At 47.2% G+C, this 15,119-nt stretch overlaps 2 protein-coding genes across 3 annotated transcripts in view; both read right to left on the bottom strand.

Moving 5' to 3' along the window:
- Nucleotides 1-1,356: 1,356 nt before the first annotated feature.
- LOC120765856 (syntaxin-1B-like) lies at nucleotides 1,357-2,238 on the bottom strand. Its single transcript, XM_040091052.1, has one exon. It carries the CDS (start codon nucleotides 2,236-2,238, stop codon nucleotides 1,357-1,359), a length of 882 nt encoding a protein of 293 aa, XP_039946986.1.
- Nucleotides 2,239-4,591: 2,353 nt separating this feature from the next.
- Nucleotides 4,592-15,119, bottom strand: part of LOC120765075 (bromodomain and WD repeat-containing protein 3) — a 51,237-nt gene continuing 40,709 nt past the window's right edge. For both annotated transcript variants that reach the window (XM_040089370.1, XM_058424025.1), the window contains 7 exons: nucleotides 15,030-15,086; nucleotides 14,563-14,703; nucleotides 14,196-14,348; nucleotides 13,188-13,351; nucleotides 12,605-12,702; nucleotides 11,992-12,150; nucleotides 4,592-10,791 (listed from right to left, as the gene is read on the bottom strand). In XM_040089370.1, the coding sequence (XP_039945304.1) occupies nucleotides 10,007-10,791; nucleotides 11,992-12,150; nucleotides 12,605-12,702; nucleotides 13,188-13,351; nucleotides 14,196-14,348; nucleotides 14,563-14,703; nucleotides 15,030-15,086 (1,557 nt within the window). In that variant the 3' untranslated portion in view covers nucleotides 4,592-10,006. The remainder of the gene's footprint in view (nucleotides 10,792-11,991; nucleotides 12,151-12,604; nucleotides 12,703-13,187; nucleotides 13,352-14,195; nucleotides 14,349-14,562; nucleotides 14,704-15,029; nucleotides 15,087-15,119) is intronic.

The raw sequence follows: 15,119 nt of genomic DNA on the forward strand, positions 1-15,119 counted from the left end.
GAGGTTATTGAGAAATTGCTTTATTAAAGCTCAGCCAGAAGAGGAAAATAAATGTAAGGGTGGCTGAGAGCACTGGGATGAGCTGCCAGGAACTGCCAGGATGCAGAGGAACCTTCCACAGAGGGTCCCAAAAAACTTCACCAGGCCCCAGGCTCTAATTTGAGAGGTTTGGGGAAATTCAGGTAGCGATCTGGGCACAAGATATTGGCTGGTTTGGCAACGTGCAGGTTGAAGTAAAAGCCTGCAGATTCCCCCAAAATAATGTGCAAATCCCCTGCTGGTGTCAGAGTGTGGGATGAGACATGAGGAACACCCAGCCCAAAGCTGACCCACTGCCTGACAAACCAGCAATGACCAAAACGCAATTGAACGCACCAAATAACCCCAAGGGAGTAGAAATTGGAGGAAGAGGGAAGAATCAGGATTGGGATGTGGCAGAGGAATCCTCGTGTGGCTCCCTGGTGGAACCGACCCATCTGAGTCCTTTCACATGCAACCAGAGCTGGCAAAAACTTCAGAAGGCTTTTTTGCCCTCTCTCCTTGGAACAGTAACAAAACCAAGGAATGTTACAGTTCCGAAGTCAGGTTTTGGAGCGTTGAAAGTGCTTTTCTTGGCCGGGCGCCGCAGTGGAGGAGCACGGTCCCCAAGACGCCACCAAGGTGTGCAAGGTCCCTGTGCCACCAGGAAAGGTGCTGGCAGTCCTTGTGCCACCGTGCAAGAGGTTCCTGGTCCTCATGCCTCCAGGTGAGTTATTCCATCACTGTGCTGCCATCCAAGGTGTGCAGGGTCCCTGTGCCATCAGGGAAGGTGTGTGTGATCCCCATGCATGCACGGACCCTGCATCCCTGAGCAAGTTGTGCTTGATGGTCCCTGTGCCATCAAGGAAGGTGTGCGCGGCCCTTACACCATCATTAAGGCGCCATGTAGGAGAACAGGAATGGGGCTGCAGGCAGCCTTCGGCCTCGACGAGTTACAGCTGTGTCCTTGAACAAGACAGGCGAACAGCTTTGAGGGAGAAGCGCAGAGTGCGGATGTGTGTTGACATTTACGACAAGAAACTGAGGAATTTACGACCAACTACAAATGGGCAGAAGGCGCGCGCACGCAGTTTGTTAGCCAGCTGTAACGCAAAAAGGAAACGCGCGTAACGCGTGTGACACGGAGGAAAAGTACAAAAAAGTGGTACTGCGGGAAAACAAACTGCTTGGTGCTCGCCACCATCCTCAGCGTCACTCTTTTGTCCGCCGTCGCTGTTCAAGGGGCACAGGACAGCCTCCCTCCCACCAGACGCCGTCTCTCGCCCAGCACGGGGCGAATCCCCGAGCGCTGCTGCGATCTCCCCCGGCAGCCCCGGCTCAGCGCAGGCCTCGGCCGGGGCAGGGCAGGCAGGGGCAGCAGGAGCAGAGCCCCAGAGCCGCCGTCAGCAAGGCCGAGAGCCGCGACGGCCGCTGGTATTTGCAGGCTCTCTTCACCCCGCCGCTCGTCTGGGCCGCGTAGTCGAGGGTGCGCAGGACGTGCTGCTCCACGCTGTCGGCAGCGCCGTGCTGCTGGGCCAGCAGCCCCTCCAGCTGCACGAACAGCCCGCGCAGCTCCAGCATCTGCGCCTCCAGCTCCAGCAGCTGCCGCTGGCGCGCCTGGGCCAGGCCCAGGTGATGCTTGGCCTTGAGCTCCTCCAGGTCGCGGCCGACGATGCGAGGCCCCTGCGGGCTCTCGGCCAGCAGATCCACGTCCTGGGCGCCCAGGTTGATGCCCGCCAGCTCCGCCTGCCTCTGGATCTGCTCCTTCAGCCGGTGGCGGTAGCGGCTCTCCCGGGCGTAGTGGCGGGCCAGGACGGCGCCGTAGCGGCGCAGCAGCAGCCACAGCTGGGTCTGGCGGACGCGGGGCCCCGCTCGCCCCGAGCCCCCGGCCGGGGCCGCCGGCAGCGCTCCCAGCCGGGGCTGCAGGGCCGCGGCCTGGCGGGCGAAGGCGGCCCGGGCCGCGCCGAGGCCGCTCTTCTCGCGGGCGATGCTCTCCTCCGAGGTGCAGCACAGCACCGACTGCTGCGTCCTGTCGATGCTCTCCGAGAGCTGCTCCAGCCGCTCCAGCGCCCGCCACAGCTCGGCCGCCTCCCGCAGCGCCCGGCCCACGGGGCTGGCGTCGTCGCCGACGAACGCGGGGTTGTCGAAGCGCACGGAGTCGTCGTGCGGGTCCCCCTCGGCCGCCGCTCGCTGCTGCAGCTCCGCCAGCCGGTCCCTCATGCTCCGCGGGGCTCCGGCTCCGTCTGAGGGGACGCGTGAGGATGGAGCTCCTGCGGGAGCGCTGCGAGCCTTCCCTCCAGGCAGCAGAGCAAATATTGGTGGAGGAGGGCAGGTCCTGCGTCAGCCCCGGGCCGGCCACCGCCGGCGGAGAAAAGGGTTTGTCCCGGGCAGAGAGGGAGGAAGGCCCGGGCCGGGAGCGCTGCCAGCACCGCCCGTACCTGCGTCACGGGACGAGCTCCGGCTGCACACCTGATCCTCCGAGGCTCGGCACAAAGAGGCTTTTATTCACCCAGAAATAAGGACACCCGAAGGTCCCGTCAGACGGGGCTCGGCGGGGGCGGCCCACCCAGCACTCCCGGCCTTGGGAACGGCTCCAGCCGGCTCCACGCTGCCAGCGGCCGGACGGCGTACCCAAACCCAGCTCCTGGCTGTACCGAATGAAGGGCAAACGACACAGAGGCACCGGCTCTGCCAAGCTGGCAGAGACCCTCAGGGATCACGGAGCCCAGCTCCTGGCGCTCCACAGCTCCATCCCTCAAAATCCTGCCCTGAGGCGCTGTCCAAACACTCCTGGAGCTCGGCTCATCCCCTTCCTGTTGTGAATTGGATGTGGTTGGAGGCAAAGCTTGGCCTCTCCCTGCTGTGCGGGTCGGGAAGGCTCTGTCCGGGTCCTCGCAGTGCCCACGATGTCACCGGCAGCGCCCTGCACCCCTGAAGCATCGTGAGGGTGAATTCAAAAAAGTGCTCTTGGGGTTTTCCAGGCTGGAAACGAGCGCTGGGATGACCCAGCTGTCCCACACATCACTGCAAGGCAGTGCTGAGTCCACTCTTCCTGCTGAAACGTACAGAAATCACAGCTGAATTCTAAGACATCTATTAAAAAATACATTTTAAAAGGCACTTCTACAAAACTCATTTCCAAACTACATAGGAAAAATAGTTATTCTCTACCACCATTATTTTATATATTGTATTTTATAACATGTATTTTTATATAATGTATTATCACATATGACCTGAACATGATCATATAAAGTGTAAAAAAGCAATGCTATAATATCAATATAATGTCAAATCAATGTAATATCGACAGAGGGACAGCCAAGGGAGGTTTAGCAAAGGTTAAGCAGCTCTGAAGGGAGTGGAATTCTTCCCACCGATGACATCTGACGGATGTACATAAAGGGGGGCTCCAGCAACTCTGCAAAACAAGTTTAATTTTGTTCTCTGTAACCATCAAAGCCAAGAAAAAAAATAAAAAAGCCCTTTTGTCCCTGGGGTTTGGAGAACAAGTGTTGTGTTAAAAAGGAGATATTCATTCCCGTCGGAGGGGAAATGCCACTGGAATCAGTGCAATAAAGTGAAATGTCAAAAAAGTCAGCAGATTAATGAGGGGAAAAGTCAAAATAGAATGACAGAATCCCAGAATCATTAATGTTGGGAAAGGAGTCCCTGACCACTGCATCCAACCAGTGCCTGATCCCCACCTTGTCCCCAGCCCGGAGCACTGAGTGCCACCTCCAGCCCCTCCCTGGACACCTCCAGGGATGGGCACTCCAAACCTGCCTGGGCAGCCCCTTCCAATGCCTGACCACCCTTTCCAGGAAGAAATTCCCCCTGAGTTTATTCCATATATTAATTGTCAGCACCTGCCTCTGGCTGAGCACAGAGCCCTCCTGGCAGCTCTACACAAACCCAGCCCCACGCACCCCGAAAAATCCCTGTTTAAACAATGTTATCACTGCTACTTAACCAGGGCAAGAACAGAGGAGTAACTCCTCGCTTTCCATGAAATATCCCTTAGGTAACAATCCAACCTTCTCCTCAAGCCAAGTCACCCTCCGAACCCACCCGCGTCCCACAGTGGCCAAGGGACCTTGCCCAGAGCCTCCTCCTCTTCCTGCCTGGCTCCTTTCATGGCATTTTTAGACATTTCACAGCACTTTTAGGCATTTTCCTCTTCTTTTTCCAAGAAATCATTAGCGGCTCCTGTCCTTTTTTTCCCAGAAAAATTTTGGAGCCTGATCAGATGGTGATTAAGGTGAGGGTCTCCATCCCATCCTGCTCAAGACCTTCACAGTGTATAAAAGCTTCTCTATCCATTCATAAATACAGTTTCTATACCCAGTTTATAAAACTTCCAATTAAAACTATGAAATTATCCAGTTGCATCAAAAAGCTTTTTTTTTAAAGAGGAAAACCTCCATTTTACCTACTCCTTTTTTTTTTTTTTTTTTTTTTTTTTTTTTTTTTTTTTTTTTTTTTAATCTCAAGTACTCAGGAAGCAATGCAAAACCAAAGAGTTTATCTTTTTTTTTTTTTTTTTTTATTAAGACAATCCCACAGCTGGAAAATGAAACATCCTAGATTACATCAGTGACTTCAAAAAAACTCTAGAAAAAAAATCTTTACAAATTTACATTTGTACAATACAAAAAACTAACAGCTCATTGCATATAAATATTACATTTGGTCTGCCAACATGTGGCATCAAAATCCCTGAAGTATTCATTAAAGGGACCTGAGATAGCGGATGTGAAGATATGGGCATAAATATCACCTGGAAAAAAAAAAAAAAAATAGAAAGTAGACATAAATCTAATAGTTTTGTGCATTTTTGGAGTATTTTAAATCCAGAACACGACCTGGAGAGCCTAAATAATGTGAATTTTGCTCTGACATCAAGTGGTATTTCTACATGAAATCTGCTCTAATGACTCATGGAGGAATGAAGAGCCTGAATTAGTATTTCTACAGAAAAATAATCCTCAGACTGAGTTCTGAACACACCCGAGTGGCCACCACTCTCCGAGGAAGAATTTTAGGAAGAGATACAGCAGATTTGGATTTTACCTGCAAATATTTGGCAGGATTTCACCCCGCCCACTCCCCCCCAAAAAAACTCCTCAAAGACCTCAAACCCAGGAAGATCCGCAGTGCTTGCCAATGAAAACCCTCAAACTGAGGAACTGCTCCTAATTTTCTACTGGTGGAATTATTTCCCGACTATTTACACATTTGCCAGCTCCCCAGCGTGGCTGCAGTTACTACCAGGAGTAGTAACTCCAAGTGCTTGTTTTGCCTTGCAAATCTCACAGACTCGGATCAGGTACCCACACCCACGCACAAAAATGTATTTCAGCACCATTTTTAAAAACACTAGAGTTAAGGCTGTGACAGCAATTCCCACTGGAAATCTAAATTTTTCGGGGATTCGAAGCACAGTTGTGTGAGTTCGCTGTGGGCTGAACACGACGCAGTAAAAAACGCACACAGGCCTTTGCATTTCTAAGACTAAAAAAAGACGAGTTTTTAAGACTAAGTTTTGCAGGCTGTTACTTACTGTACATAAAGGAGTTTTTTTACCATGTGTAAACCTCGGATATATTGAAGAGTTGAAAAGTCTCTGTCGCTCATGCGCAGGGATTTGCTATAACACACATTCTAAGAACACAACAACAGCTCCCTACCTATTAAATATCGAGTTAGCCCTGGGGGGGTTAACTGCTCCTTCAGGAAATCATCGGCATTTTACGAAACTCTGCAGGATGGTTTTTAAATAAAAAGATAAAATTAAGACATGTAAACACACAAAGACGTTTTTAAACCCATGAGATCCATGACAGGGTGCTCCAGATCAGAACACAACATCCTTAGACCTACAGCTGTTCACTTTTCCCTGGTGTTCACCACTTAAAGATGGAATGAATCAAGTTTTTATCGAAAATTCGTGATTTAAACTGATTTTCTCATGTTAATATTCTGTGATTTGGAGTATAGAGACATTCCCGAGACACCCAGGAGCAGCTTTTCCAAATGTTTGGCAAGGATAATCTTGTTGCTGGGAGTCAAGAGAACCTCCAAATACATATATATATATTTAATTAATTAAAAACTCCCTGCCACACCCCTGGTGCCAGCTCTTTTCCCTGCTCTCTGAACTACTCAGTCCTTCTGCTTCCCCACAGGAGGAGCAGCTGAGATGGGCATTGAGGAAAGTATTCCAGGAAAATGAAACTACGCAAACAGGACACGGAATCTGAAGCAGCCAAAAATCCTCCATGAATTATTTCTCCACAATTCTTTTTAGTTTTTGTGCCTGCAGGGTGGGGGTGGTTGGGATTAGGGGGTGGCCTCTGCTTGGCTGATGGAGAAGACAGAAAGAGGGAGGAGGGATAAAACTGCCCAAATCCATCCAAGTTGAAGCACCAACAGAAAGGTTTGGATTAAACCTAACAGCCTGGCAGCCAGCCAAAATAAAACTCATCACGATATCCAAAGTTCCCAAGAGAATAAATAAATAGCCTATAAAAGGAAACTACAGGACAGAGGTGGGGCATGGCAAAGAGGAAAATAAAAGGTGATGGAGAAAATAAAAAGCAGGTGAAGTTTGGGCTGAATCATGGAACAATTAAGGTTGGAAAAGGCTCCAAGATCATCGAGTCCAAACAAATCCCACCACGCCTACTGAGCCACCAAGGGCCAGATGCACTCAGCTCTTGGATGGTGACTCTGCCACCTCCCCGGACAGCCTCTTCCAATGCCTGACCACTCTTTCCACGAAAAAATTTTCCCTAATATCCAAGATGACGTCATCTCACTACTGCGAAACAAGCTTTTGCTGTCCATGCCCCGGTCTGGAGAGAAAGGGGAGCACTGCAGGGACAGTGGATTGGGGCTGGGAGAAGCTGAGAGCAGACAGGCAAGATTCCAGCCCTGTCTCTGTGGAGGATGGAGTGTGTAGGCCTGAGGCCTCTCCCAAGGTATTCCCAAGGGCCCTGAGGAGCCCCAGCAGCTCGGGATTTGGGTCAGCCAGTGGGACATCTCAGTGGGAATAGAGGCACCAATGCCCAAACATCTACAGAAACCGAGGAGCCCTGGCCTGCCTGCTCATCCTCAGGAATCCCATTCAAAATCAGACCTTAAATCCCATTCCTTAGGCAGAGTCTGGAGTTCTTTGGTGAAAGTGCAAGGAAAGATAGCACATTCCAGACTCTGCAACCTGCCCGGAGCTTGGCAGGGTCTGGAACAGGGAGACTTTTGGGATGGCTTAAATTACTTTAAATCCTGCTTCTGCTGCACCTGGTGGGCTCATCCTAAATCTACTACACCCATAAGTGGCTCCTGATAGGGTTTGGGATTTGAGAGCATCCAAGTTCCTACAACAGTGTAATTACTCCACAGAACTATGAGAAATCAACTGCCCAACTCAGAGGAAGAATCCAGACACAAACCCAAGCAAAAAGAACAGCTCTAAACCCAAGTCATTTGTCATGCTTATAAAAGGTTCTCATGCACAAAACAAAACAACCAAAACGTCTTTTTTTTCCTATTTTTACACTAAATTCTGCTGTCCCAGCACCCCTGCTCTAGCTCAAAGCCATGGGACACAGTAATACTTACGCCACAGCAAAGTGATGCTTCACTGGTATCTTCACAGTACAGAGAAAAGATACGGTTAGGAACATATTAAATCTTACTCTAATTGCTGCTAAAATACACCAACTTATAAAATGAATTCTCTGGAATCCCTGTGGTTTCTCTCTCCCAGACCCCTATGCAAAATAAATAAGGAACAAGTGGATTTTCAGCCAGTCAGAAATAGAGGAAAAAAAGCATTTCTTTTGCATTTCAAGCTTTTCAGGCTTTAGGACAGAACCCATAGTGTTTACATTAGCTCACAGGACTGATCTAAGGGATATGATTCCAACTGATGCAAACATGCTACTCCTGGTTACCATATGTAAAAAGACCAATCAGTCAAACAAATAATACATTTCTTATAAATATAAACGCATGTATATATACAGATATATGAGAGAGATGATAGGACAGGTGTTTATACTTTAAAACCCAACACAGAACTAGGAGAGCCTCTGCACTTGGCTTTTTCCCCACCCCCCATCAAAAACCAGATCAAGTTCAGCAATGGATTACGGCTGATTCCAAACATTCCTTACAAAATTTAAAGTGTGGTTTTTGTACTGTACCATAAGCTCATATCAATGAGCAATTTAGGATATACTCTCCTCCATCACAAAACTAAACCTCTGCTTTTTTTTATTTTCAAGTATTTTTTGCATCTAACTAGGATTTTTTTTTTTTTTTTTTTTTTTTGGAAAGCGAGATAAAATAGCTAGTGCTTAATATAGAAAGTCAAAAATTAAACTCCTTCTGCATCTGAGAATATACATGGGTCACTCTTTGCTGCCTGAGGTTTTCCAGAATTATTGACCAAGCCGTGCACAGAAGAACTTCAGGATATTGGATGAAAGCTCAAAAAAACCCCCTAAAAACCTTGAAACACTCCACTGGAACTTTGTAGTCTCTTCTGACTTGTTCTCTCTGTAACCTGACTCTGAACTGTCAGACAAGGGGAGGAAACTGCAATCGCACATCCAATCCAGCCAGAGCCCAGGAAGGAAGGAAGAGGCTGCTCACCTCCAGCTCAGCCCATGCCACTGCCGAGGTCACCGAGGAGCCAGAGCAGGGATCTCCTCACCAACTGCACTACCACTGCCAGAGGATTTCAAGTCAGCATTTCCCAGGACAACAAGAGCACAGTGCAACAGGAATTCTGTTCTGGAAGCTTGAGACACAAGAGTCAGTCTGGGGGGGAAACAGCTTCCTCAGTATCTCCGAGGGGCCCGAGGGCCCAAACCACATTTCCCCAGGGCAGTGGGGGCTAGGCAGCCACTCTGCACAACCAAATCCCAAACCTGCCCCAAACATCTGCTGCTGAGAACTCTGAGAGCCACTGCATTTGTTTTTATGGTGGCAACACGAGAAAGATAAAGCTACTCACAACTTCCACCTCTCTACGCTCCTTCTCGCCTCTTCACCACGCTCTGAATAACAGCATCTATTTTCTTTTCAGTTTCCAGTAGTTGTAAATAAGAGGTAGCTGAGCTACTGTTAAAAATCATGCTTTGAAGAGGAGGAACCTTTCAAATGTTGAAGTCACCCCTTTAGCTGCACAATCTCGATTAATACTATAAAAATATGAGAGGACAAAAAGAAAATAGATGCAAGTAACTTTTGCATTTGGCACCTTTTGTCTACGTATTCATACTTCTCAAGTATTCTCTTTTTAATAAAGTTAATGCACACATAGGACACACCACATCAAAGGTTTGCTACATATTTACAAGGCACCAACCCTTTGTCACTGTTTTTACACGAATAAAGAACCGATAGAAAGCACATCAGGACCCCCAAAACTGTAGTATGGACATACTTCAGTTCAGCACAATTCCATCAGCGTTTGGCCTGGGAAGATTAAAATAATCCAGATCCTTCTTACAATATAGAAACTGTAAACATTTTATAGCTGCCTTTAGGATTGGTGTATTGTGCAAAAGTTATAATTATTACTGTGTCTAAGGATTTATGGCAGAAACCACATAAAAACTCTGTAAGAAGGTGCTATTTCTATAATACAAAAACAAAACGAGGGAGAGAAGTCATAAGCGTGACTCGAAAATGTCATGTTCTTACTGAGAAGCTGGAAGCCTCTGTAATGTGATGAACTCATAGTGTGTGGGGAAGAATTTCTGTAATTTAAGGCCTAATGACTAAGGCTTGTTTTGACCAATGAAGTGTGGAGATCTGAAGCTTTAAAACAAACACAAACTGACAGGATGGAAAAGCACCACTGTGAAACGTGAGTGGAGTCCCCGCACAACTTGCTTGGTAGAATTTCTGGTAAAATCCCTGCAGTAGAAGGCCATTGAAGTTCTTTTAAAATTGTTCCAAAGTTTTCCATCTGTCAATAATTCCACCCCATGAGATGGCTGACCCTGGCTTTTTCTGTCATTTTCCGCACCCTGCCTGACCTGGAAGTACCAAGGTTCAAAGGATCCTCGGTGTGCACAAAATTGTCATTGTCGGAGTCATCGTTGTACAGGACGGTTCTCCTGCCCTCATTCCTGGTTTTGATCCGAGGGGGTCGGTTGAATCTCCCTCCAAACACGTTATCCCCAAACTGTCCCCCAAAGAGGTTTTCAAACTCATCGTCGGCGAGCCGGGCGCGTTTTGCCCTGGTGGCTCCTCGTGAGGCTCCTCGGCCTCCCCGGCCTCTCCTTCCTCCCCGGCCGCTGCCTCTTCCTCTGCCACAGCCTCTTCCACCTCTGCCCCCTCTTCCCCCTCTGCTCCACCTGCCCCACCTGCCCCATCTGCCCCTCCTCCCTGTCCCTCGGCCCTGCCAGCTCCGTTTGCCCCCGGTGAGTTTCCGTTTGATTTTCCGTTTGGGTTTTTTGGATTGCACAACTTTGCTGTAGTCGTGGTCGCCGTCGATGTAATCCTGGTCTGTTCTGGAGGTTGATTCCGAGTCGGAATCAGAGCCACTTCTGCTTTCAGAGCTGGAGCTGGATCCCGATTCCCCACTTTCTGACGAAGACAAACCAGACTTTTCCTTTAATTCTCTCTTCTTTTCCTCCTCCTCCGCCTCCTCCAGGTGCTCGTCCTCTTCCGAGGCGCTCAGCAGCTTCCTCTTGACTCCTGCCCGGGGTTCTCTGCCATCCCCGTTGGTGAGGGGCCCATCAGGAGAGTGATCTAAGCAAACACAAAATAAACCCATCAGCATCACACCACAGCCAAACAGGACACACAAACTGGGATTTGCCTCAGTTGCCTTTGGGATTCTCCTCAGCTGCTTCTGAGGTGTGCTCAGGGATGATCCACTGGGAGCTACTCACCCTTTATGTGCTGTGGGACTCTAAGGGGAAAATCTATCAAAGTAAACACAGTTTTTATCCAGAAGGAACGACTGCAAAGTCTCCTGAGCATGAGTTCAGCGAAGATCCAGGCAAAAAAAGGAGCCTAGAGTGACCAGGTTGGACACAAACATCTAAAACTCAGTCAGGTGAATCCTACGTGGGGTGCCATAGCAGGAATACTCTAAAATCCATTTCGAAACTAAATATACACAAAAATAACATTCTGCAAGCAGCATTTATTCCCTATCAAATGCACGTTCTCCAAAGGCTTAGTCCGGGGAATATTAATGGAAAGCGTAACTTAAGAATGACCCAAGAAAGCTCACTGTGATTGCTGAACACCTTAAATGAAAATCGAATAAAGTATCTTGCTGGCTTGGGACCCAAAATATGCCGTGTTTTCAGGGTTACGAATCTGACAATGAAGATCAAGTATCTTCTTTATGACAGGACAGGAGAAGCTCACCTGCAGCATCCATCGGAGCCACAGCACAGTCCCACAGTGTGGACTTGGGAAAAGCTCCAGGGTTCTGGAAATGCCCAATCAAGTGCCCCCTTCGGTGGAAACTCTGAGTAACACATCCCCAAGATAACCACAGCTGAACTGCCTCCCTTCTAATCACAACTACTTTGTTTTATATGTGAGAAAAATATTTAAATGTTTTCGTAAATGTTTTTCATCTTTGGTTTCAGCTTGATTAATAAAAGGTGAAGGTTTTAGGGTGGGGATTCTCTTGGTTTGTTTGCTTTCTGTAACTCATGAAGGAACTTGTAGGAGTTTAAGAGCAACCAAGTTTTCCATCTGGAGAGATTTTAAAGGACTTCACCAAAGTGCACATGGAACCATCTGCATTCCACACCTCAGACAAGAACACCACAGAGTAAAAGAGTAAAGTAAATTCTATTTTTTGGTACAGTTTAGGAATATATACAATGCTACACAGAGGCAAGAATTCCATAAACATCAGACAGAAGCAAGATCTTTCATCTCTAGTGAAACCAGTCAGTCAAAGCACAGAATCTTATTACTTCTCACCTTGTTTCACAGGTGTAGATTTGCTCCTGACTGGCCTGCTTTTCCCTGGATCTATGGCATTTCCACTCCGGCTCTGTGCATTTGAGCCTGATGAAGATGGTTGACCCTCCAGCTCTTCACCAGTGGCTGAACCCAGGGGTTCTTCTGCTGTATCTGAAACTTCGGACAGGACACCACAAGGGGACAGGGTGATTTTTATGCTCTGTTTACAGGGCTGTGTCTGGGGAGGTTCTGGATGCCCTGAATTAACAGCCTGAGTCAGGGTAATCTCACCAAGCTGCTCTGCAGCCATGGAAAGACAGATTCCTCCGGAGTGTAACTCCAAGTAGGATTAATTTAATTAATCCATCACTGCTGCAGGAGAGAGGCCCATGCACAGGAAGTCTGGGCTTTTGTCACTGGAATAAGTCTTATCACTGCCAGACCCAGGTTCCCAATATCCTGATCCTTACCCAGAAATTCCCAACAGCTGAACTCAACTAAAACAACCTACAGACAACATATTTCCAGGACCTTGCTCCTTCAACAGGCAGGGTTTACATGTGTCTCCTGAGGACAAGACCCAACCTGCACAGACAAGCTGCTGTAAGAGAAAGGCTGGATTTCTCCTCACCATGAGATGAGACTGAAGAGTCAGTCCTGGTCAGGGGCAGTGAGGTATTTTGGTTGGGTTTAGGCTGAATCTTCATTTGCTTCTGTTTCCCTTTTGGGCTGCAAACACAGAATACCCCAAAGAGAGAAATCTGTTATCACCAAAGACTCAAATACAAAACTGATTTCTCCTGCAAAGTGATCTGTCTCCCCGGTGTGATAACACTAAAAATAGTTACACCACGGTGCTGTTCGCTAAAGGTATAGGAGTTTGCAGGGGCAAGTTTTTATCTGCCTTTTTAAAAACAACAGTCATTTTACCTAGATGATGCATCATATGAAGCTAGAGAAGTGTTACACAACACCTTTTCAACAGTTAAAAGGTAAAGAGACAGCTGATCTTTCATTTCCTCCACAGGGAGCAATTGTAACCACATCTTCTTTCACTTACCAGAATCACAAACTACAAACTGAGCATGATTTTATCTCCCAAAAGAGCAAGTTCATTGGGAAATGAGCAACACTGCTGCTGGTTATTCCCAAAAGCACATCTAGCCTGTCCTCTGGAATGGCACTGCCAGCCAGGCTCACCATCCCTGTTTTACCTGGATGCTCTGCTGGTTGAGGGGGAACTGCTGCTGCTCCTCAGCCGTTTTCGATAGCGAGGCCTTTTCCTCTTCTGACATTGCATTGCTGACTTGTACTCAGAGATGATGTTTTTCATGTGATTCTCAAATAAGGCAGAGAGTCGAAGGGTCATGCTGTAAATCTGAAGTGAAGAAAAATTGTCGGGCTCATTAGAGTTGGATAACCTGAGGATCTACCAAAAACTATCACAAAGACGTCCAGACTTTACAGCACAAAGGAAAAAATTCGCAGTGATGTTTCACTATGAGGTTCTTTACAGCTTATTTCCTTCCATGGGCCATGTGTATTCTTGCAACAGAAAGTGTTTTCATACAAGGATTTAATAACAGTACAAAATATTTCCAGAGTTGAAGGAAAATGGATTTCTGGATTATCAGAATACAGTCCCCTCTGTCAATCCCCATGAAGCATGGAAGCAGGCCTTAAGATAACCTGAATACCAAGGGAAAAACAATTGGATTTCATGTCTCCTCATCTTTGCTTTTGCACTAAATCCCCGGTGAACTGTCCTTATACCACCCTTACAGAGCCACAGAGAAGCAACCCAAAATGTCCTCAGTCCTAATTTCTGTAAGCCAGATGTCAAAATGTGCTGTAGTTTAAACCACCTTCCTGTCCTCTTTTTAGGCCTTGCTTTTGTGTAGCCACATCCACAACACGTGCTGTTACCAAGCTGATAGCCTTGCTTACAGGGATAAATTATTGAAAAAAAGTAAAAGCAAATGGTGACCAGTTCTCTGTTACAAGTATTGTAAGGAGCAGCTGCAACAGTGACCACAGTCCCAGATGAAAATGGACATTAGAAGTCATCTGGGAGATGCAAGTTTGTAACCACAGAATGGGTGTATCCTGGTTATTTTTACTACACCAAGCAGTGCTTTGCTCTTCAGACCTCATTTCACGTGCTTTTTTCACGTAGGGCCAAGGTCTTTGCTAAAAAACAGGCATTAAAATTTATTACTTACACGGGACTTTTTATTAGGAGTGTAAGCTTTCGAGTTGCAGAATATTAAATGAATATCTTTGTAGAATTCCAAGGGACTGGTGTAGTTTCCTGCTTCCAAGGTTTCTTTCACAGTGCTGAAGTCCATGGGAGTGTCTACAATATCTCGATAATCCTGTGAGAACACACAAGAGAAAAATCAAAGCTCTCAAATCCTAAGGAAGTAACATCACCTCAGTGTTCATCCAGTGGCTCAAGTCACTCTTATTGAGAGTTGCTGCAGGTAATTCCCTGAAAACATCAGCTCATAAACAGAGAGGACAGAGCCATGCCCAGCATGGATGTTCTGCCAAAGGAGGAACAATTCTAGATGTGGAAGCTGCACTTACAGGGTAAGAGAAGAGATCAACAGGCTGCCTGAAAGGCTCTGAGTCCTCTCGCTCATAAATCAGGTTTAAGAGCTGCTGGCACTGCTCCTTCCAAGCATCAGCACTGGCTTTCATGGGCTGCCTCCTCACTCTTCGTCTCACCTGCAGGGAAACAGGTATTGCAGATGGTATCAGGATATTCACATTGTTCCCTTGAAGTTCCTACTAATTTCCAGGCATTCCCCAATTAAAAACAGAAATCTAGGAAGATTAAAGCAGCACAGCATGGCACAGCAATATGCAAACCAGACAATCTAAACAAATTTGCCTTTTCTGGTCATATATCACACTCAAACCCATGAGAAGCTGCAATATCTCAGCTCCAGCCTTGCTATATTTATCAGTTGTATTGAAATTTGACTGCTGGAGATTTTTTTTTTTTTAAATCAAATTTTAAAAAATATGACCAAAGCAGAAAATTTACTCACTCGTCTCTTCCCAGAGGAAGTGCCTGGAGCATCTGAATCCACATCTACTTCTGCCACCTAAAGGCAAAGGGAATGATCACACACAGGCAG

This window comes from Hirundo rustica, chromosome Z (assembly GCF_015227805.2).
Source record: "Hirundo rustica isolate bHirRus1 chromosome Z, bHirRus1.pri.v3, whole genome shotgun sequence".
Taxonomy (NCBI): Eukaryota; Metazoa; Chordata; class Aves; order Passeriformes; family Hirundinidae; genus Hirundo; species Hirundo rustica.